Genomic DNA, 23,847 nt, shown 5'->3' with positions numbered 1-23,847 from the left:
CAGGCGCACAATTCATCTGCAGCCACGAAACCGCTCCCCAGCGCCTCAGGGGAATGCTCTGGATGAATCTGGAGGAATCTGGAGGTCCCCGTGGGGTTAAACCGGGCAGCTAACCCAGCATGCAGGGCGTGGAAGGCCCCCTAAGGATGGTCATCCATGGAGGGAAGGAAGTGCAGGCCAGAGGAGGCACAGGCAGCCAGGGGGGTGCAGAAGCACTTTGGGGTGAAGACGGAACGAGTTCCGGGAGTTTGAGAAGCCGCACTCGGGCCACATTTTTTTTTTAAATATTTTATTTGTTTTTGAGAGACAGAGAATGAGCCAGGAAGGGGCAGAGAGAGGGAGACAGAGGATCCAAAGCGGGCTCCGTGCTGACAGCAGAGATCGGGCCACGTGTTTAATTTTGAACTTTGTTCTGAGAACAATGAAAGCTACTGGTTGTCCTTTTCTCCCCAAGCAAGGGGGGTGGCCCCGCAAGATCGGTATGATAAAACTCACGCTGTATCTGAAGCCTGGGTTGGAACAGGGCAAAAGCAGGAGCAGAGAAACCAGGCAGGGCGTCGTTACGACAACGAAATCCATGGCAAACATTGCTGCCTCACCTGACCTGATGATTAAATGGGGTGATAACGGTGGAACCGGAGGGAGGAAGAGGCGAAGAGCTGATCGGTGCCCCATTGGCCCGCGCCCTGGGTGCACAGCTCAGCTTCTCTTGGGCCCGCCCTCCTCAGAGAGACTTCTGAGACTGAGACCTCTGTACTTTGTTCTTGTGTCGCCACATCCATGTCCAAAGCCTAGGGCACCCCACTCTTGTCCAGCCAACTCCTCTACTCCCACACTGTTCCCCCTGACCTGGGTCCCTCCCTGTGCTCTCAACCTCGCTCTCCCTCACTCACCGAAAACCACCTGCTTCACCACCGTCCCTTCCACCCAGGCTCCTGCTGTCACCCTACAAAACTGCACGCCCACCACCACAATCTCAACAATTCCCGGCGTAGAAGTCAGTAAATGAAGGCGCCTCTAATTCAGACACCCCCTCCTCTGACCGCAGCCCCATCCTTCTGGCTGGTTTGCTCTACTCTTCCTTCCTGTCTGCCTTGGACTGCCCAGGCTGCAACGAGGTGCCGCAGGCTGGTGGCTTAAAAACACAAACTTGTTTTCTCACACTTTCTGAGGCTGGGCGTGAGCAGAGTCGGGTCCTGGTGAGGGCTCTTCCTGGCCTGCAGACAGCCGGCCACCTCCTTGATGTGCTTTCACGTGGCCTTTCCTCGGGGCAAGAACGTGGAGTGGGAAGGAACGGTCTCTCTCTCTCCTCCTCCTCCTTTTTTTTCGTTTAATATTTATTTTTGAGGCGTGCCTGGGTGGCTCAGTCAGCTGAGTGTCCGACTTCAGCTCAGGACATGATCTCATGGTTTATGAGTTCGAGCCCCACATCGGGCTCTGTGCCGACAGCCCGAAGCCTGGAGCCTGCTTCAGATTCTGTGTCTCCCTCTGTCTCTGCCCCTCCCCTGCTCACTCTTTCTCTCTCTCTGTCTCCCAAAGTAAATAAATGTAAAAAACGTTTTTTTTTAGTATTTATTTTTGAGAGAGCACAAGCACACAAGAACAGGGTGGGGAGGGGAAAAGGAGAGGGGAGGAGGAGGAAAGGAGGGGCGGGGCCAGGGGCACAAGATGGCTAGCCAGCCAGATACAGGGCTGGAACTCACGAACCCTGGGACCATGACCTGAGCCACCCAGGTGTCCCTCTCCTCCTTCTTTAATGCCACTAGTCCCATTACAAGGGCCCCACTCTCATGAGCTAATCTAAACTAAATCACCTCCAGAAGCCCCTTCTCCAAATACCGTCACACCGAGGGCTGGCTTCAGCATATACATTTGGGGGACACAAACATCCAATCCCATAACACCCTCCTTAGCCTCATTGGGCCCCCTGGTCTGCTGACTTTGGGACTTTCTCTCCGCCTCTGTCCTCTCTTCTAGGACTGGAGGAAGGAAGCCACCACTTTCACGTCTATGGAGAGACACCACTCCTCCCTGTCGCCAAAAGCCTCCTCTCTCCCCCTTCCGCTCTGGTTGCGACCAGCTAGCTAGCAACACCATAGCAGCGAACGAGCCTGACTCTTGGCCTTCTCTCTCCCTGAACCCCAGGCTGCCGTCACTGCCGAAGTCACACGCCCAGCAGGCCTATTCTGTGAATTCCTGGCCACCAGCCTCAGGTTTAACAGCGCCCAGCTTTTCCCTGCCGGCTTTTTCTCATCAGCTTATTTTCCAATCTTCACCAGTGGCTGTTTCCACGCCCCGCTCCGTATCGCTCCCTTCCCTCCTACCTCCTTTCTAACATACGGCTTCCCTCCTTTCAGAGAAAGCAGAAACCGTCCTATGGCAGCTCCCTAAACTTCTCCCCACCCCCAATCTCAAATGAAGCCACTGAGGACCAGGCCTCCGCTCTGTTTACACCTCTGTTCTCAGGTCTGGGAGCAGCTCCTTGGACTCTCCTTCCCAACCCCCGCCTTAGGCATGGGGACAGGGGAGGGGCAAGTGGTGTCTGAAAGGGTGGGAGAATTCCCCTCGGTAGGGTTTCTGGAGACGGCAGGTGCTCCGGGGGCCAGAACAGTCGACGCTGAGGCCTAGGGTTGCTGCACGTGGAGGTTTTCCACCCACCTTGCCCCATTCTGTCTCTGGGGTCTGCAGTAGCTGTGCCCTGGGGTCGAATACTGCTCCCCACCATTCCTCCCCCCCCCTCCCCCGGACCGCCTGGCCCATTGTGACACTCGTCCCCGGCCGCCAATGGAACCCAAGGATTCTGCTTCCAAGGGTCTGGCCAGGCCTGGATTGTGGTCAGGTGGGTCCTGGCTTTGACTGTGGTCCTGTCTCCGGGGAGGAGGGACAGGGGGTGGGGGTGGGGGGGGTGGGGGTGGAAGGTGGCAATTATGATGACACCTGGCAATTGTGGGGCTGCGTTCTCAGCACAGATGTGGACAGGAGCCTACAGGGGCCTGTTCAGCGGTGACGAGTCTGTGGAAGGAACAGGCTGCCCTCACAGGAAGTGTGAGTTCCCAGGTGTGGCAACTGGTCATCTCCTGCCTTCAGATGCAGTGCTGCTCCTGGCTTTACCTCCTTTTTCTGGGTCTCGGTGTCCTCTTTTGTATATTGAGAACCAATTGCCTGGGGCCTGTCCATCTGGCAAGGGAACTGTGGGATCAGTTGAGGGAGCAGGTGCTCCAGAGCCCCGCGGACTGGCAGAGCCCCGTGAAGGGGACACTGAAGGGGACCCCATGGGGGAAGGCCAGTACAGCTGGCTCCATGCCTGAAAGCCCAGTCTCTGTGAGGAGAGCAAAATTCTCTCTGGGAAGCCTCTCTCCACCTTCACTCCCTCCAACCTGACACACAAACACACTGTATTAGTTCCGGGTAGCTGCTATAACAAGCTATCACAGACTTAGTGGCTTAACACAAACTTGTTACCTTATAGTTCTGGAGGTCAGAAGTCCAAAATGGGTCGTACTGGGCTAAAATCAAGCCGTCAGTAGGGCCCCATTCCTTTCTGGAGGCTCTAGGGGAGGATTCGTTTTCTCAACTTTTCCAGCTTTTCCAGGCTGTCCGCATTGCTTGGCTCCTAATCCCCTTCCATCTTTGAAGTCAGAAATGGTCAAGTCTTAATGGATATAGCTAAAGTTTATTCATTTTCACTGCTGTATTGTATTCCATTGTATAAATATGCTTCCATTTACCCATTCTTCTGTTGATGGGCATTTATGCTCTTTTATTTTTTCTATTTGATGTTGTCATGAACATTTCGGTATTTATTTCCTGGATCATACATAGAAATGTTTCCCCAGAGTATACACCTGGAAGCAGAATTGCTGGGTCATCAAGTATGCAAAGACTCAACTGGATAAGACAATCCCAGATTGTTTTTCAAAGCGGAACAATGAATAATCCTGCCAGAAATGATGACCCTCTCCAACACTTGGTATTGTCAGATTTCCTGAGTCTTACACTAGTCTCAAACTAGTGTAAATATCTCATTATGGCCCTGAATTGCATTTCTCTCATTATTAAAGAGATTAAACATTTCTTCATACATTTGTGGGCCACCGGGATTATCTGTTCTTGAAATGCCTATTCATGTCTTTCGCCCATTTTTCTCTTGACTTTTTATTATTGATTTGTAAGGTACTTTATAGCTTTTGATTCTAATTATTTCCTCAGCAATATGTGTTTTCAAGTACATTCTGTCAGTTGTGGCTTATTTTTTTGTTTTGTTTTGTTTTTCTTTTTTAAGATTTTCTTTCCTTTCTTTTTTTTTCAGAGTACCTTCTATGTATTGGGTTAGTGCTTTTGGATTAGACATTTCTTAGTTAGACAATTATTAATAAGCAATGACTATACCTAAAACTTTGTCATACATTAAAGTTTAACTGGACACATTTGAGTTACTTACAGTAAGACAGTTCTGATAGAAAAGGTTGCGGGGGATGAAGGATTGTACTAGTCCCTGGTTTGAACACATATCAGGAGCTTTTTTTTTTTTTTTTTAATTTTTTTTTTTCAACGTTTATTTATTTTTGGGACACAGAGAGATAGAGCATGAACGGGGGAGGGGCAGAGAGAGAGGGAGACACAGAATCGGAAACAGGCTCCAGGCTCTGAGCCATCAGCCCAGAGCCCGACGCGGGGCTCGAACTCACGGACCGCGAGATCGTGACCTGGCTGAAGTCGGACGCTTAACCGACTGCGCCACCCAGGCGCCCCATATCAGGAGCTTTTGATACAGTTTCTGGGTGAAAAGAATACTTTTTATTTTTATTTTTAAAATATAATTTATTGTCAAATTGGCTAACATACAATGTGTGAAGTGTACTGTTGGTTTTGGGGGTAGATTCCCATGGTTCATTGCTTCCATACAAGACCCAGTGCTCATGCCAGCAAGTGCCCTCCTCAATGCCCATCATCCATTTTCCCCCTCCTCCCCACCCCACGCTCCATTGACCCTCGGTTTGTTCTCTGTATTTAAGAGTCTTAAGATTTTCATTTTTAAGCGGTCAGGTTTATCATTTAGCATAGTGTAACTTGTGTGCCACACATCAGTGACAATAAGTAAACCATTCCTGTTTCTGATTATATTCTCTGCTCCTGGAAGTACACAGTAGTTCCCCTAAGAACAGAGCAAAGTTTAAGATTGTCCCCTGGATGCTCTGCTTCCCCCCAGCCTATAACTATAACTGTTTCAGTCCTTTGGTTAGTTTCTCATTTTATGCATAGGTGATACATCAAACTCATTTGTGAGTTAATAAAGAATTATTTCATTTGGTCAACATTCCACCTTGTACCACAGACATATTTTTGAGTGATATACTTAAATTTTAAAAGTAAATGCAGTGGCACCTGGGTGGCTCAGTCAGTTGAACATCAACTCTTCATTTCGGCTCAGGTCACCATCCCAGCATCATGGGATCAAGGCCCACCTTGGGCTCCACACTAAGCGTGTAGCCTGCTTAAGACTTTCGCTCTCTGCCCCTCCCTGACTGGCACTCTCTCTCTCTTATAAAAAAGAAAAAAGTAAATACAATCTCCCTGAATTATTTTATTTGGCCCAAACTTTTCATTTAAAATTTATATTCTTTACCTTGCAATTAGAAAAGGAAAAGGCAATAATGCTTGAAACATTAACTCTTAACTCTTTAAATAAAGAATAACTTTGGTTTAAAAACTTATTCTTGAACAGTCACCTGGACAAACTTCCTTGCCACTGTCTACAACCAGCTTTTATTTAAATAAATACTTTTTAAAATGAGGTTAAAAGATTTTAATATACAGTACAAAATGGTACAGGATATGAGAATCTTCAGGGAAGCTTATTATACTAAAAAAAGCATAAGTAATCAGATAGTTACAGTAAACATTGATAGTCCTATGACAAAAAAACGTTGCCAACATCAATACAGAAGTGCCCACTGATTCAGCAGCATGGCCCCCCAGTATGGCTTAAGGAAGACTCTTCCCATGGAAGAGGGATTAAAAAAAGAAAGAAAGAAAGAGAACAAACTCTTGGGAACACAATTAAGGGAGGAAAAGTCCAGCCACAGAAAGCTTCCACCATTAGCAGATGGATACTTCACGATGTAGAAAAGATAGTCTAGGGGCACCTGGGCGGCTCAGTCTATTAAGTGTCCGACTTCAGCTCAGGTCATCATCTCATGGTTCATGTGTTCAAGCCCTGCATCGGGCTCTCTGCTGTCAGTGCAGAGCCCATTTTGGATCCCCTGCCCCTCCCCCACCTCTGCCCCTCCATAGCTCACACACACACTGTCTCTCTCTCTCTCTCAAAAATAAATTTTAGGGGCGCCTGGGTGGCGCAGTCGGTTAAGCGTCCGACTTCAGCCAGGTCACGATCTCGCGGTCCATGAGTTCGAGCCCCGCGTCGGGCTCTGGGCTGATGGCTCAGAGCCTGGAGCCTGTTTCTGATTCTGTGTCTCCCTCTCTCTCTGCCCCTCCCCCGTTCATGCTCTGTCTCTCTCTGTCCCAAAAATAAATAAAAAAAAAAAACGTTGAAAAAAAAAATTAAAAAAATAAATAAATAAATAAATTTTAAAAAACATTAAAGAAAAAAAGAAAAGAAAAGATAGTCTACTGTGCAAGTTCTAAAGAAGCAGAGATAGTTAATTCAATTAAAGAGTGGTAATAACAGGTAAGAACACAGATTAATCCATTATCCATGGTACCTTTATCACAGAATATAATCAAAGAGGAAGTTATGCTGATGATGCTTGTTTTTTTAATTCTGCAAAAATGTTCAAGTCAAAGTGGCATGCACTACAGATACTCTCCTCCAGAGCTGTGTTTTTATTCCTGATTGATTGTATCCTGAAGAAACCAAAGGTAAAATCCCCATCCCTAGTTATATTCTATGTTCCTAGGTATGTGCAGACTCTTTGTGTTGAGGCTTTTTGAAACCATTTTTAAAATTTGTGCAAAAAATGAGTTGGAGATACAATTTTATTTATTTATTTTTATTACTTTTTAAAAATAAGCTCTATGCCCAAGGTGGGGCTTGAACTCACGACCTCAAGATCAAGAGTCACATGCTCTACCTACTCGGCCAGTCAGGTGCCCCAAAGATGCAATTTTATTTATTTTTTATTTTTTTAACGTTTATTTATTTTTGAGAGAGGGACAGAGTGTGAGTGGGGGAGGGGCAGAGAGAGAGGGAGACAGAATCTGAAGCAGGCTCCAGGCTCTGAGCTGTCAGCACAGAGCCTGACACGGGGCTTGTCCTCATGAACTGTGAGATCATGACCTGAGCCGAAGTCGGATACGTGACCGACAGAGCCACCCAGGCACCCTCAAAGATGCAATTTTAGAAAACAAAACAAAACACAAAAAAATTGAAAAGTCACAAGTAAATGATTTTAGCAAGACAGAAGTTTTTAAAAAATGCTATTCATGGTTTAGTAGAATCCGGAGTTTCCTACGACGTTGTTTAATGATAATCGCTTATGTTGCTCCTTTTCTGAGATATCATTCCAACGAGAGCCGCATAGTGTTAGCTTGGTTTTGTAGCTGCTCATAGTCAGACTGCCTGGAAATGGAATATATTTCCAGTTGCTATCTTAAACGAATTTGGCTTATTGTGTCATAAAAGTTGGGCTCTGACCAAGTTTCTGCTGTAGGCAGCACACTGAATATTCTCATAATTTCCTTTTATTCCTCTTGACCCACATTAAGAGCCCAAAGCCGATAAGGACCCTGACCCAGTAAAAGTTGGTGGCTTCATTCTAGGCCTTGTGAAGGCCATAATGGATAGAGCCATTGGCATCCATCACCCCCTCACCTCCAGGCTGGAAGGCAGCAAGTGACTGGACTGCTCCTGGCTCCTTCCCTTAGAGTTGGGCTGATCCCACACTGCATTGATTTGTCTTCCTAGTCTCCTCCGACCTGGAAACAAATTAGGGCTTCATCTTTCATGCTTTGACACTTTTGGAAAGTAGTAACTAGCTATTTTGTAGAATGTCCCTAAATTTGTTTGGTGTTTCCTCATGACTATTTAGCGCTATGCATTTTCGGCAAGAAGTGTTGATGTACCCTTCTTAGTGCACGATATCAGGGGGTCCCTGATGTCAACGTGCCCCGTTACTGGGATTTTAACTTCGATCACTTGTTTGAAGTGGTGTCCACCAAGTTTCTTCATTATAAAGTCATTATTTTCCCTTTGTAGTTGGTAAGTGTCAGGTGGGGAGATACTTTGAAACTCTGCACATACCTATTCCTCCTATTTTCATCCTGTAGTCTTATACAGCCCTCAATGCTTCCTGCTTGCAGCAATTACAACGGTGGAGATTTTCTATTTCCATCATTCCTTCCATATTATTAATGTAAAATCCTACAGTAAGAAAGAACTGTCCCTTTTCTCCTGTTAATTCAACTATTGTATCTCCATGGACTCAGGTATATTTAGTCTATGGGTCATAATCTATTACAGTCATTTATTTTTTGCCAACATTGTCCTAGATTTGGCTACTGGGGACTTCTTCTGGTTGGCTTCTGTGTCCTTTTGATGTGCTCCTGCCATTTCGGGGGTACTTCCTTACTTTCTGGTAGCACAGTGCCTACCCCCTCATCTTGCACTTTCCCTGCTCCAGCCCTGGAACCAACCACTTCTCCAAAGAACCGTCATTCTTTTACTTGGAAACCAAGATCTGAGAACTAAGTGTGATCATTGCTACTAGGGTGTTACTGCTCTAGGCCATCTCAATGGGCAAGGCTACAAAATATATATCCAACGTATCTCTTATGTATCAATATGTATCCGAAGTCATGGGTTCATACTGGTGCCTCTGAGTCTAGTCCAACACCATCGGTCTTCATTCTAGTCTTCCTTTGTCCTTGGTTGTAACTCTTTTCTCTAAGAGAAAGCTAGCTCTTCTTATCTATAATACAGTTGCTTATTTGCTGAATTCCGGTATATACACAAAGTAGTTTCAGAACTGCAAATTCATATCCCTGTGACAAACAAATGCCCTAACTAGAATACATTTTGTACAATTCTTATCTTCAGCTTTATAATGTCGTCAACATAAAGTTATGTAGATTAATTCTTTTCTTCCCCATCCCCTTCAATGTGGTTATGATGTTTACAATAGTTAGGTTTGTCATTTGGATTTTTGCCATGTCCTGATTGATTTTGATTATTTATTTAAGGAGGGGTTGTATGTGAAACATGCTATGGTTCTAAGGGTCAGAATTATATTAAAAGCTATACTTAGATTGGTGAGGATACAGAGAAAGGAGAACACTTTTGCACTGCTGGTGGGAATGCAAACTGGTGCAGCCACTCTGGAAAACAGTATGGAGGTTCCTCAAAAAGTTAAAAACAGAACTACCCTACAACCCAGCAATTGCACTCCTATGTATTTATCCAAAGGATACAAAAATGCTGATTCAAAGGGGCACATGCACCCCAATGTTTATAGCAGCACTGTCAACAATAGCCAAGTTATATAAAGAGCCCAAATGTCCATCGACTGATGAATGGATAAAGAAGATGTGGTATATATACATGATGGAATACTACTCGGCAATGAAAAAGAATGAAATCTTGCCATTTGCAACAACATGGATGGAACTGGAGGGTATTATGCTAAGTGAAATGAGTCAGTCAGAGAAAGACAGATACCATGTATTTTCATTCATATGTGGAATTTAAGAAACAAAACACATGAACATAGGGGAAGGGAGGGAAAAATAAGAACAGAGAAGAAGGCAAACTATAAGAGACTCTTAAACACAGAGAACAAACTGAGGGTTGCTGGAGAGGTGTTGGGTGGGGGGATGGGCTAAATGGGGGATGGGCATTAAGGAGGGCACTTGTTGGGATGAGCACGGGGTGTTCTATGTAAGTGATAAATCACTAAATCCTACTCCTGCAATCATCAGTATGCTATATGTTAGCTAACTTGGATTTCAATAACATTTTAAACTTTAAAATAAATAAATACATACATAACTATATAAATATACAAACTGGAAACCAGATGGCGACAAGCTCTCTGGAGAAAAATAAGTGGGCAAAGGAAGATGGGGGGAAATGATGTAATGAACATGACAATGTTTGTAAACTATAACAACTACAATTATAAGCTGTTATTAATAATGACAATAATGTATCTACTTTCCTTTTGTTAAAAAAAAAGCTATACTTAGAGAAGTGTCCCTCCCCCTCTTCCCTTCAGCCCCATTCACCTGTTTCCATCTGTTCACTCTCATAGATACACAATCTCATTAGCTTGCGACTTACCTGCCCTGTACTTTTTTTCCCCCACAAATGAGCATACACCTTATATCACCTTATATCTCCGTTTATTATAAAAGGGTAGCATACAATACATACTCTTGAGCACATGCTTTTTTTGCTTACCAGTATGGCCTGGAAATCATTCCATGGGTTCATAGAAAGTTTCCTCATTCTTTTTTACAGCTGCATAATATTCCACTGGGCAGATACACCATCGTTTATTCAACCACTCTCCTACGTATGGACATTGATGTTGTTCCCAATATTTCATAATACCATCAAAGCTGCAGTGAGTAATCTCGCACCTATGTATTTTCTTATCGTCAGAAGTGTATCTGCAGAGTAAATTCCTAGAAGTGGGATTGCCGAGTCAAAAAGTAAGTGCATCTATAGTTCCGTCAAGTGTCAGTGGTCTCTAAGACCACCCCCAGTTCTGTGATATCCTGCACTCATAGGCCTCAGAAATTGTTATACTCACAGCTAAAATGATTACGGCAAAGAGATACAAAGCAAGGTCAGTAAAGGGGAAAGATGCATTGGGTGCAGGCTGGGGCAACCAGACACCAGCTTCCAACAGTACTCTTCCAGCAAAATTACACAAGATATCCTTACTCCCCCAGCAATGAACAGTGGCAACATAAGTCTTTTCTGCCAGAAAAACTTCCTTGAGCTTGAGAACTGAGGTTTTTACTGGGGGTTGGTCACATAGGCACACAGCACCTTCATGATTGACTATAGTTACTGAAACTTCGTTACTCAATTTCAGCCCTTAGGAAGGAAGGGTATGTTCCCCATAAGGCACAAGACACGTAGACGGGCTGGTACAGGGTGGTTCAAAGTTCCAAGCATGTAAAATACTCTTAGCAGTTTGTAGCCCAGGACTCAGCTCCCAGAAGCCAGCTGAGGACCAGTCACACACGCAGGTCCTAGAAGAACATGCGAGATTTAAGCAACTCAGCGTGGCTGGGTTGCTGGGTTAATAGTAGGAGTTGCCAAATTATCCTGCAGAAGGCTTGTCCCAGTTTGCATTCCCATAAGCAATGGGAATTTGTTTCCTCACGGCCTCACTGACAAAATGAGTCATCGTGTTCAATTTTTGCCAATCTGATAGGTAAAAAATGTTATCTTAGTATTATTGTAATTTGCATTTCTCTAATGTCAAGTGAATTTGAACATCTTCCCATTAAAATGGTATATTTTTACAAATTTAATGGTTTGGGGTTTACAGACATGTAATTAATTGACTTTTTAAAAAAAAAATGGTTATTTATTTTGAGAGAGGGAAAGAGGCAGAGAGCGAGAGGGAGAATCCCAGGCAGGCTCCATGCCGTCGGCACAGAGCCCAACCCGGGACTCAATCTCACGAACCGTGAAATCATGACCTGTGCCCAAACCAAGAGTTGGACTCTTAACTGACTGAGACACCCAGGTGCCCGCCCATAACTGACTTTTGCATATTCACATTATACTCAGCTAGCTTGCTAATTTCTCCTTTTGTTTCTAATTATTTATAGATTCTTTGGGGTTTTATTTTCTTCTTTCTAATCTTTATGCTTTCAATTTCTCTTTATCTGATTGCCCTGGCTAGGGCTGTCAGCACCATACTGAATGGGTGATTGTGGACACTTTTGTCTTGCCTTTAATTTTTAAAGGGAATAATTCTAAAGCTTCCCCTTTGGGATAATTTTGGGAAGGAGGGTAGATTCTCTTTATTGGATTAAAAAAAATCCAATTTTTGCCTAGGATTTAAAAAAAAATCATGAATTAGCATTGAACTTTATCAAATGCATTTTCTGTGTCTCTAAACATGATCATATGGCTTTTCTCTTTTAATCTATTAAGTATAAGTATTTATGTATTTTCTAATAATAGAACCATCTTTGCATTCCCAGTTTAAGTTTTTTTTTTTTTTTAACATTTATTTATTTTTGAGAAACAGAGACAGACACAAGCAGGGGAGGGATAGAGAGAGAAGGAGACACAGAATGCAAAGCAGGCTCCAGGCTCTGAACTGTCAGCACAGAACTCGACGTGGGGCTCAAATCCACGAACCATAAGATCGTGACCTGAGCCAAAGTCAGACGCTTCACTGACTGAGCCACCCAGGTGCCCCTTTGCATTCCTAGTTTGAAAGTCACTTGATCATGGTATATTTTCCCTGTTTATACACTATCGAATTTGATTTACTAACATTGTACTTAGAGTTTTTACATTTATTTTTATGAATGAAATGGATCTAAAATTTCCACTGTTGTACTGTAGTTTTCTAGTTTTGTTACTGAAGTTAGAATGATCTCTCTACTTAGTTCCTGAAAGAAAAAAACAAAAACAAAAACTGGAATGATCTGTTTCATAAATGTTCGGTAGACCTCCTGAAAAACATTTTAGGTCTAGTGTTTTCTTTGTGAAAAGATTCTTAACTTCTGCTTTCATTTCTTCCATCATTGTAGAACTTGTAAGTCTTTCTATGTATTCTGGAGTCCATTGGATTCCTTTTGTCTTAGGAATTTAATTCATCGAAGTTTCAAATTCATTGACATAAAGTTGATATTAGCATTTGGTTAATATTTTTAATCTTGGGGCGCCTGGGTGGCGCAGTCGGTTAAGCGTCCGACTTCAGCCAGGTCACGATCTCGTGGTCCGTGAGTTCGAGCCCCGCGTCAGGCTCTGGGCTGATGGCTCAGAGCCTGGAGCCTGTTTCCGATTCTGTGTCTCCCTCTCTCTCTGCCCCTCCCCCGTTCATGCTCTGTCTCTCTCTGTCCCAAAAATAAATAAAAACGTTGGAAAAAAAAATTTAATATTTTTAATCTTGCTGTACCTTTATATTCCTTTTTCTTTCATATGTAAAAGCCTCTATTGTATTTTCTGTTTTTTAATTTTTATTTAATTGTCTAACTTACTCATCTACTTAAAGAACCAATTTTGGACTTTATTGATTCTCTTATTATATATATGTGTATTTTTTAAGTTTATTTATTTACTTTGAGAGAGACAGAGACAGTGTGAGTGGGGGAGGGGCAGAGATAGAAACAGAGTGAGAGAGAGAGAGAGTGAGAGAGAGAGAATCCCAGGCAAGCTCCATGCTGCCAACACGGAGCCCGATGGAGGGCTCGAACCCACAAAACCGTGAGATCATGACCTGGGCCCAAACCAAGAGTCAGACACTTAACCGACTGAGCCACCCACGTGCCCCATTTCTTATTATATTCTTTATTTCTATTTATCTCTGTCTTAACTGTATTATCTCCTTCCTTTACTTATTTGGATTTATTCTATTGTTCTCTTTATGATGGGCGTTTTGTTTATTTTCAGTCTTCTGATTTTCAGTAGAAAATCCCACAGAGGACCGTCTTTTATACCACCCACAAGTTTTAATATGTTACCACTCATTATGACTCATTTGTAAATATTTTAAAATTTCCATTATGACGTCTTCTTTGACTTCTGAAGTATTCGCAAGTTTTTAAAATCATATATATATGTTTTTTAAATCATATGTGTCATATATATATTTATAAGACTTAAAAAAATATATAGATAAGCACACCTGGGTGACTCGGTTGGTTGAGCGTCCAGCTTCATCTCAGGTCATGAGCTCGTGGTTCGTAAGTTCGAGCCCCACATCAGCCTCGCTGCTGTCATCCTGTCAGCACCGAGCTTGCTTTAGATCCTCTGTCCACCTTCTCTCTACCCCTCCCCGACTTGCACTCTCTCAAAAATAAATAAACATTTTAAAATATATATATAGATATAGATTTAGATATTCCATGTTCATGGATTAGAAGACCCAATATTGTTATTAAGATGTCAGTTTCTGGGGTGCCTGGGTGGCTCAGTCGGTTGAGCGTCTGACTTGGGCCCAGGTCATGATCTCACGGTTTGTGGGTTCGAGCCCCGGGTCCAGCTCTGTGCTGACAGCTCAGAGCCTGGAACCTGTTTCAGATTCTGTGTCTCCTTTGCTCTCTGCCCCTCCCCTACTCATGCTCTGTCTCCCTCTGTCTCAAAAACAAATAAACATTTAAAAAAAAAATTACATTAAAAAAAAAAAAAAAAGATGTCGATTCTTCCCAACTTGACCTAAGGGTTCAATACAAATCACAACAAAAAATGCAGCAGGTTAAGGGTGCTTGGCAGGCATGGTCAGTGGAGCATGTGACTTTTGACTTTGGGGTTGTAAGTTCGAGCTCCGCATTGGGCGTAGAGATTACTTAAAAATAAAATCTTTTTAAATTTTTATTTATTTTTATTATTATTATTTTTAATATTTATTTATTTTTGAGAGAGACAGAGACAGGATGCTAATGGATTAGGGCAGAGAGAGAGGGAGACACAGAATCCGAAGCAGGCTCCAGGCTCTGAGCTGTCAGTGCAGAGCCCGATGCGGGGCTCAAACCCACAATCCATGAGATCATGACCTGAGCCGAATTCAGATGCTTAACCAACTGAGCCACCCAGGCACCCCCCAACTCCATTTTGGCTCAGGTCACGATCTCACAGTTTCATAGGTTTGAGCCCCACATCAGGCTCTGTGCTGACGGTGCAGAGCCTGCTTGGGATTCTCTCTCCCCTTCTCTGCCCCTCCCTCACTCGCACTGTCTCTGTCTCTCTCAAAAGAAATAAAGAAAGAAAGAAAGAAAGAAAAGAAAACAAAAACCTTTAAATATAGATTTTACACCCTTTACAAAAATGAACTCAGTGGATCATAGGCCTAAATGTAAAACACAAAACTATAAATCTTCTAGAAGAAAACAAAGAAGAAAATCTAGGTGATCTTAGGTTTGGCAATGAATTTTTAGAAAAGGTTTTTAAATTTATTATTTTGAGAGAGAGAGAGAGCAAGTAGGGTAGGGGCAGAGAGAGAGGAGAGAGGAGAGAGAGAGAATCCCAAGCAGGCCCCACACTGTCAGCACAGAGCCCAACATGGGGCTCGAACTCACAAACCCTGAGATCATAACCTGAGCTGAAATCAAGAGTCGGACACTTAACCAACTGCACCACCCAGGCGCCCCAGGCAATTAATTTTTAGGTACAATACTGAAAACAGAATCTATGAAAGAAAAAACTTGGTAAGTTGGACCTTATTAAAATTAAAAGCTTCGGCTCGGGGCGCCTGGGTGGCTCAGTCAGTTAAGCGTCCGACTTCAGCCAGGTCACGATCTCGCGGTCCGTGAGTTCGAGCCCCGCGTCGGGCTCTGGGCTGATGGCTCAGAGCCTGGAGCCTGCTTCCGATTCTGTGTCTCCCTCTCTCTCCCTGACCCTCCCCCGTTCATGCTCTGTCTCAAAAATAAATAAACATTAAAAAAAATATTAAAAAAACAAAAACAAAAAAAAAAACTTCGGCTCTACAAAAGATGCTGTTAAGAGAATAAAGAGGCAAGCCACAGACTGGAAAAGATATTTGCAAAAACACATATCTAATAAAAAGGCTTGTATCCAAAATATACAAAAAATTCATAACAAGAATAAGAAAACAAATACCCCAATTTAAAAATGAGCAAAAAATCTGAAGTGATAATCCCCTAAAGAAGGTATACAGAGGGCAAATAAACATGAAAAGATACACAACATTATTTGTCATTAGGGAATCACCGTTTAAAAGAATTAATGTTTATTTACTTTTGAGAGGCAGAGGGGCAGAGAGAGGGGGAGACAGAATCCGAAGCAGGCTCCAGGCTCCGAGTTGTCAGCACAAAGCCGGACGCGGGGCTAGAATTCAGGAGCCATGAGATCGTGACCTGAGCTGAAGTCAGACCGACTGAGCCACCCAGGCGCCCCTCACAGTTGAAAAGAGTGGGATAACATTACACATCTATTAGAGTGGCTAAAATCCAAAACACTGACAACACCAATTTCTGGCAAGGATGCCGACAAACAAGCATTTTCGTTCCTTGCTGGTGGGAGTGCAAACTGGTGCAGCCACTGACCCGTGTTCTTAAGGTATTTACCCAACCGATCTGAAAACTGTATTCACACAAAAACCTGCATGCGAATATTTATAGCAGCTTTATTCACAATTGCCAAACACTGGAAACGCCAAGATGTCCTTCAATAAGTGAATGGTGAAACAAACCGTGGGAAGCAGATATAGCAGAATATAACTCAGTGATTTAAAAAAAAAAAAAGAAAAGAAAAGAAAAAAAGAGCTATGGGGCACCTGGGTGGCTCAGTCGGTTAAGCATCCGACTTCGCTTCAGGTCATGATCTCCCGGCTTGTGAGTTCGAGCCCCAGCCCTGAGTCAGGCTCTGGGCTGACAGCTGGGAGCCTGGAGCCTGCTTCGGATTCTGTGTCTCCCTCTTTCTCTGCCCTTCTCTCGCGCATGCTCTGTCTCTCTCTCTCAAAAATAAACATTAAAAAATTAAAAAAAAAAAGAGCTATCAAGCTATGAAAATTTATGGATTACCCTTAAAGTGCATATTGCAAAGTGACAGAAGCCAGTTGGAAAAGCTATATACTCTATGATTCCAGCTATCTGGCATTCTGGAAAGGTAAGATATACAGTAAAAAGGTCAGTGGTTGCCAGGGGTGTGAGAGGAGGGGAAGGGATTTAATAGGTAGAACACGGGAATTTTTTTTAGGGCAGTGAAATTTTGGCATGATACTCTATGGTGTCATAGTGGGTACATGACCCTGTGCATTTGTCAAAACCCATAGGACTTTAAAGAGCAAAGAGTGAAGCTTAACATACGTAAATTAAAAAAAAATCATTTAGGAGACCAAGAAGTCCCAGGATAGAAGGCAGATTCTGACAAGTAACTACAACTGTATTACAAATGTATGGAAAATATACAAGAATTCTTTTATTTTTTTTATTTTTATTTTTTTGAGAGAGAGAGAGAGAGCGAGCACGCCCCAGCACATGCATGAGCGAGGGAGAAGCCGAGGGAGAGTGAGAGAAAATCGTAAGCAGGCTTCATGCCCCCAGTTCAGAGCCTGGTGTGGGGCTCAATCCCACGACCCTGGGGTCATGAGCTGAGCTGAAATCAACAGTCAGATGCTTAGGGCGCCTGAGTGGTTAGTCAGTTAAGTGTCCGACTTCGGCTCAGGTCATGGTCTCACGGTTTGTGAGTTTGAGTCCCGAGTCGGGCTCTGTGCTGACAGCTCAGAGCCTGGAGCCTGCTTCTGATTCTGTGTTTCCCTCTCTCTCTGGCCCTTCCCCGCTCACACTCTGTCTCTGTCTCTCTCTCAAAAATAAATAAACATTTAAAAATTTTTTAAAAAATAAAAGAGTCGGGGCGCCTGGGTGGCGCAGTCGGTTAAGCGTCCGACTTCAGCCAGGTCACGATCTCGCGGTCCGTGAGTTCGAGCCCCGCGTCAGGCTCTGGGCTGATGGCTCAGAGCCTGGAGCCTGTTTCTGATTCTGTGTCTCCCTCTCTCTCTGCCCCTCCCCCGTTCATGCTCTGTCTCTCTCTGTCCCAAAAATAAATAAACGTTGAAAAAAAAAAAAAAAAAAAAGAACATTTCCTAATTTAAAAAAAAATAAAATAAAAAATAAAAAATAAAAAATAAAAGAGTCAGATGCTCAAATGACTGAGCCACCCGTGCACCCCCCAAAATATACAAGAATTCTAAATTAAGCCATTAAGCTGTTTGTTAGTGACTTCTAATTTAATTGTGTGGTAGTCAGAAGACAATTTTTGACTATTCTTTGACATTTGTTGAGGCTTGCTTTATCACCTAGTACATGATAAAGTTTTGCAAATGCTCCCAGGAGGCATGAGAAAAGTGGGTATTCTCTAGTGGTTAGATGCAGACTTTTACAAATGGCCATTAGAAAAATCTCATTAATTGTGTGATTCAAACAATCTATATCTTTACTAAGTTTTTGTATATTTGACCCCTTGAAGGGGTGCCTGAGTGGCTTAGCATCCGACTTTCGATTTCAGCTCGGGTCATGATCTCACCTTTTGTGGGATCGAGCCCTGGGTTGGGCTCTGTACTGATATGGAGACTGCTTAGGATTCTGTCTTCTTCCTCCTTCTGCCCCCCTCCCCCACTCACGTGTGCTCTCTCTCTCTCAAAATAAATAAATAAATAAATAAATAAATAAATAAACTTATAAAACAAAAGGTGCATTGAAATTTCTCATCATGATATTGATGAGCTGTCAATTTCTCCTGTTATACCGATTATTGTTTTCCATATTTGAAGACATTTGTTAGGTTCATATATATTTAAAATTCACGCTTGTGGCATACTGAACTTTTATCTTTCTTTTTTTTTTTAATTTTTTTTTTCAACGTTTATTTATTTTTGGGACAGAGAGAGACAGAGCATGAACGGGGGAGAGGCACAGAGAGAGAGGGAGACACAGAATCGGAAACAGGCTCCAGGCTCTGAGCCATCAGCCCAGAGCCTGATGCGGGGCTCGAACTCACGGACCGCGAGATCGTGACCTGGCTGAAGTCGGACGCTTAACCGACTGCGCCACCCAGGCGCCCCAAGAACTTTTATCTTTCGATAAGGAATCCCTCTATTCCAAATGATGCGTTATCTTTTTATTTTGTCTGATAGTAATGTAGCTAAGTCAGCTTTCTTTGTTTCTTTCTTTCATTTTATTTGAGAGAGACAGAGTGCAAGTGGGAGACGGAGGCGGGGGGGGGAGAGAGAGAGAGAGAGAGAGAGAGAGAGAGAATCCTAAGCAGCCTTCACACTCAGCACAGAGCCCGATGCGCAGCTGAAACTCACAAATCGTGAGATCATGACCTGAGCCAAAACCAAGAGTCAGTCACTCAATGGACTGAACCACCCAGGTGCCCCTAAATCAGCTTTTTTTAAATGAATGTTTGCCTAATGTAACTTTTTCCATCCTCTTACCCTCAACCTTTCATGCGTATGCTTTACACGTGCCTTCTCTTGGGGTGACCAAATTGTCATACAAATCAAAACTTTTATGAGGGGTTAAGGGGACACTATGAGTCATCATACCAGCACAACAGACATGAACTGGGTGTGTTCTGGGAGAATTGGAAAATACTGGTCACCCTCTGGAAAAACAGCGTATGAATTTGACTTTTAAAAGGCTCAATCCAACCATCTCTTTTTAAACTAGTGATAATCAATGTACTGTGTCTCATTTTTCCAGTCTCAATGATTGCCACCCCTTTTTTTTTTTCCCTCTTTCCTTAACTTCTTTTGGATTGACGGTTCGTATTTGTTTTCCCCTTTCATCCACCTTTTCCCACTACTGTTCTCTGGGTATATCATTGGAGTGGTTGTCCTTTAAAGTTTATCATGCATATGTAAATTTGAATTTTTGGTTTCTCTGTCCTACATCCCAAACAATAGAAAGGGATATTTTGGCTCTGATTGTCCCCTTCCTGACATATTTTCTTGTTGCCCATCATGTTGTCATGTTTTTTTTTTTTTTTTAATTCCACAAATGGACAGGATCTTTATTATTTAATACAATCAATATTTGGATTGGCTTACATGTTTACCTTTTTTGATTGCTCATTGTTTCTGAGGCTATTCTCCTGAAATAGTTTTCCTCCTCCTTACTTTTTAGAAATTCCATTAAATCAGGTCTTTTACATGAATGCTCCCTCAATTTTTGACCAGCTATACCTGTCTTTATTTTACCCCATTCTTGACAGATAATTTTGATGAGTAAACAATTCTAGCTTGGCTATTATTTTCTTTTTTCCTAAAGACTTTCACTCTCTTCTGGTTTCCTTGTTGATTATCCACTTTTGTTTAACAGAAGGCTACCACCGCTGGTCGTTCGTCAGTGATATCTCTCTAGACGTTTTCGAAGACCTTTGTCACTGATGCCTTCTATAGCTTCATTGCAATGTGCATAGCCGTGGGTTTCTTTTTTATTGATCCTGCTTGGGACGTACTATTTCCTGAGACTATGGATTCATGTTTTCCAAGTTTTAGAAAATGTATTGCTTTTCTCTCTTTAGATTTTGCTTCTCTATGTCTCCATGCATGGTAAACCTTGTATCTCTTGAGTCTTTGGGCCTCTGTTTCACATTTTGGCTATATGTTCCAGTTCCCTAATTCTTTGCATCAAATCTGACTCAGCAGTCTTCCGTTTAGTGTTTCTGTTTCATTTAAAAGCTCAGCGTCTGCCCTCCGAAAATGTCTGCTTTTTGTCAATTCTTCGTGGGTTCACCCTGTAATTACGACTTTCACTGCTTTGAAAACTGCGTACGATAGTGGCTCTATACTGTGTAACTGACTGTTCCGACACCTGCAGCCAGGAGCTGTTGTTTCAGAATGGATTGCCTTCTCACGACTTTCGTAATCTTTCTTTTTGAACTCTTTGCTTGATTGTAATCTGTGCAGGCTTAACAGAGAAGGCTTGTTTCTGCTTCTGTTGGTGCCCAACCCAGGAGTTCTTTCAGCTCCATTGAGGATTTCAGCTCAACACAGTTTTAAGCATCGTTTCCCACCTCGCTGCTGTTCCAAGGTAATAAATCTCCTTACAGTCAGAATTGCTACCTCCCCCCGCCCCGCACTGCCTTCCCCTTACCTGCCTTTCCAGTTTGGCTCTATGCTGCTGGTGCCCAGGCTTGGCTCCCTATCTCTGTGGTCAAGGCTTCCAGCCACCTACCTTGGCCTCAGTTTCCTGGCAACTCTTGGTCCAGATATGGGGGGGGGGGGGCAGGGAGGGGGTGTTGTTTGTTTGTTTGTTTTTGAAGGAATTGTCCCTGGAGACCTCTCCTACTTTTGCAAGACTGTCAGTGCCTCCCTGTGTGTGTCAACAAAGTTTCAGTTCTGGGAAAGCTGTGGGAGACCAAAGCTGCTCAGAACTTACTCATGACAACAGAAGTGACACTTTCTCAAATGTTTAAAAAACCCTCAGTGTACTGAAAATCAGGGGTGGGTGGGGCTCATGGGGGACAAATGATGTTGACTGAGAAACTTCATAAGCCAAGGAGGGAGCTACAGAGAACATCAAGGCCTAATCCAAACTATTCCAAGACAGAGAGGCCCATTTCTGACCAGTGGCTCCCATTCCGGTCTCTCGTGTCTGGGAAGTGGCAGCAGCAGTCCCTGAGTGGCGTCCTTTCTTGGAACAGATGTCAGGAGAAAGCAACTGCAAGGTAAAACACAGATCCCACCACCCTTCCAAGAACTTGAACCAGCACGAGGCACAAGAACACTCCAATTCCTGGTCTCTGGAGATGCTGTTACGCAGACTGAGGGCCACAGAAGCCAACCAGGATGACAAGTTTGCCCACGTCCTGGATGCGGTGGGGGAGTTCGGCACATTCCAGCGGAGACTGGTGGTCCTCACCTTCATCCCCAACATCCTGTTGGCCTTCTTTATCTCTGCCGACGTCTTCGTGTTCACAGCCCAGAAGCCCTATTGTAATACCAGCTGGATTCTAGCAGTGGGCCCCAACCTCACAGAGGCTGAGCAGATGAACCTGACCCTGCCCCGAGAACCCAATGGAAGTTTCCAGACGTGCCTCATGTACTTGCCCGTAGCCTGGGACCTGGATTCTATCATCCAGTTTGGCCTCAACCACACAGAGTCATGCCAAGATGGGTGGATCTACCCTGACACCAAGAAGCGATCACTGGTCAATGAGGTGTGCCTTCTCCTGAGTTGTCTATAGCTACCCCACAGGCCCAGAGATGTGCTCTCACCCTCATTGAGCAGGTGGGGAAACTGAGGCCCGGGGAGGGGAAGTGATTGGCCCGAGGTCACCCTGCAGAGACAGAGCGAGGGCAGAACCTTAGGGTCCTGTTGTCCAGCCCTGGCTTCAGCTGTCTTCGCCGGGAAGCTGGAGCGGATTTGGGTGCAGAGGCAAATGTCAGTCGGCAGGCCTTGCCATCTGTCCAGGGAGCTGCTTCTGTAGCCGAGGCCCTGCCCTCTGAACTCACACAAGATAGAGAACCCCGGGGAAGAAGCAGCTTTCATCGGGCACCTCCTACAGGGTTTCTCAGCCCAAGCTGCAAGCTGGGCCCGTCACCGCACAGACCTGCCCAACTGGAATCTCTAGACTGAGGCCTGATATCTGTACTTGGGAAAGGGTCTTCAGTGATTCCCGTCTTTGCTCAGTTCCCTCTCGGCCTCTTCCCCATTTTGGCCTGGGCCTCTGGTCCCCTCTCTCCAGGCCTCACTCCCAGAGTCTGCCAGGTGCCGGGTAGAATGCAGAGGTGACACCTGAGGCACGCTGCTGCAGGCCCGGTTGCCTCTTCTGACCCAGGCCTCTTCTGCCTAAAGGCCCACCTGGGGGTTGGGGGCGGGGTAGAGGGGTGTAGTCTCTAGACCCGGAAGGCTGGCCCTGGGTGGAGACCTGTAGCCAATCTTGTATAAACCCCCCAGTTTGACTTGGTGTGTGGCAAGGAGCAGAACTCGGAGAGCACGCAGACCATGTTCACCGCGGGCATCCTGACCGGGTCCCTCATCTTCGGACTCATGAGTGACAAGTGAGTGCATTCAGAGCTAGAGTCTCAAGCTGGGGAAGGAGAGGGTAGGGGCACTCAAGGCCTGGCCCTGGGTGTCGTGCTGGGCGAGCCAGGGAGGCCCTCACGCTAGGCTAGGCGCAGCCTCCCTTCCACCGCCCGCAGGCTGGGCCGCTACCCCACCATCCTGATGTCGCTGCTGGGGCTGATCATCTTCGGCTTCGGGACAGCCTTCGTCAGCACCTTTCACCAGTACCTGTTCTTCCGCTTCGGCGTGTCCCAGGCCTTGGTGGGCTACACCATCAGCAGCGTGTCTTTAGGTGAGCCCCGGCCCGTGCTGGTGTTGTGAGGGGCGGGGCGGGTAGGGAGCAGAGGGCGGGGCCTGGAGGGGCGGGGCCGGCCGAAGGGCGGGGCGATCGTGGGGCGGGGCGATCTGCGGTGGGGCGGGGCTGGCGGGTACTTAGGGACCCTGCAGGAGGAGTAGAGTTGAGGCCCAATCCGGGCAGGCCGTGGAGGGAAGAGGTTCCTCCCAGCTGCCTGTGGCGATGCGGGCCAATGTCCGCAGACCGCCCTTCCAGACTCATCCTCCACCCTCGGCCCCTCGTACCGCACGCATTACCCCCCTTACCTCTCTCGCATCCCCCCTACATGGCTTACATTTATTGAGCCCTTCGGAAGGACCAGGCGAGCTGCTAACCCCGTTACATACTGTCTCAGCGTGTCATGACAGCACCCTGTTCAGTAGGCGCTCATCTATTATCCCTTTAACTGAGAAGGATACTTGAGCCTCAGGAAGGTAACCAACTTGCTCAGGGCCACACAACAGTTACAGGAAGGAGCTGGGATTTCATCCCTGGCCTGTGGAATGCGAAAGCCCTAAGTGCCCATACGCTCATCGAGCTTACAGCTGCTGTGGCCCAGTGAGCTCAGGGGTCCCCGGCCAGAGACCTCCTCTCATTGGAGCGGGTCAGAAGGAACTAGATTCTCCCCAGGGCCCGAGGCCTGGGTGGCCAAAGCCCCGAGGCACTAAAAACAAACACAAGGACACAGATTCCTCGCCTCACTGTGTGTCAGACCACGTGTGAGGACTTGTACCCAGAAATGGGCCATCTCTGAGAGAGACACGTGGGGTCAGGCAGGATGTGTTCAGAGGGAGCAGTCAGGCTGAGAAAGGACCGGAGGCTATCTAGTA

At 45.0% G+C, this 23,847-nt stretch overlaps 1 protein-coding gene and 1 pseudogene across 9 annotated transcripts in view; one reads left to right on the top strand and one right to left on the bottom strand.

The window, feature by feature from the left end:
- Positions 1 to 2,925: 2,925 nt before the first annotated feature.
- SLC22A14 (solute carrier family 22 member 14) overlaps positions 2,926 to 23,847 on the top strand; it is a 31,613-nt gene continuing 10,691 nt past the window's right edge. For 5 of the 9 annotated variants that reach the window (XR_006701002.1, XM_045436547.1, XM_045436546.1 and 2 more), the window contains exons 1-6: positions 2,928 to 3,057; positions 10,475 to 10,668; positions 20,583 to 20,706; positions 21,320 to 21,835; positions 22,576 to 22,679; positions 22,821 to 22,975. Coding sequence is in view for 8 of the 9 variants with exons in the window: in XM_045436547.1 (XP_045292503.1) it covers positions 21,320 to 21,835; positions 22,576 to 22,679; positions 22,821 to 22,975 (775 nt within the window). In the remaining variant the exon portion in view is untranslated. Of the gene's footprint in view, positions 3,058 to 6,734; positions 6,880 to 10,474; positions 10,669 to 20,582; positions 20,707 to 21,319; positions 21,836 to 22,575; positions 22,680 to 22,820; positions 22,976 to 23,847 lie in introns of those variants that run through there. The other 4 variants (XM_045436543.1, XM_045436545.1, XM_045436548.1 and 1 more) reach the window with 4 other exon arrangements.
- On the bottom strand, positions 7,464 to 8,569 carry LOC123610424 (annotated as a pseudogene).

This window comes from Leopardus geoffroyi, chromosome C2 (assembly GCF_018350155.1).
Source record: "Leopardus geoffroyi isolate Oge1 chromosome C2, O.geoffroyi_Oge1_pat1.0, whole genome shotgun sequence".
NCBI lineage: Eukaryota > Metazoa > Chordata > Mammalia > Carnivora > Felidae > Leopardus > Leopardus geoffroyi.
This window is presented reverse-complemented; position numbering and strand designations above follow the sequence as displayed.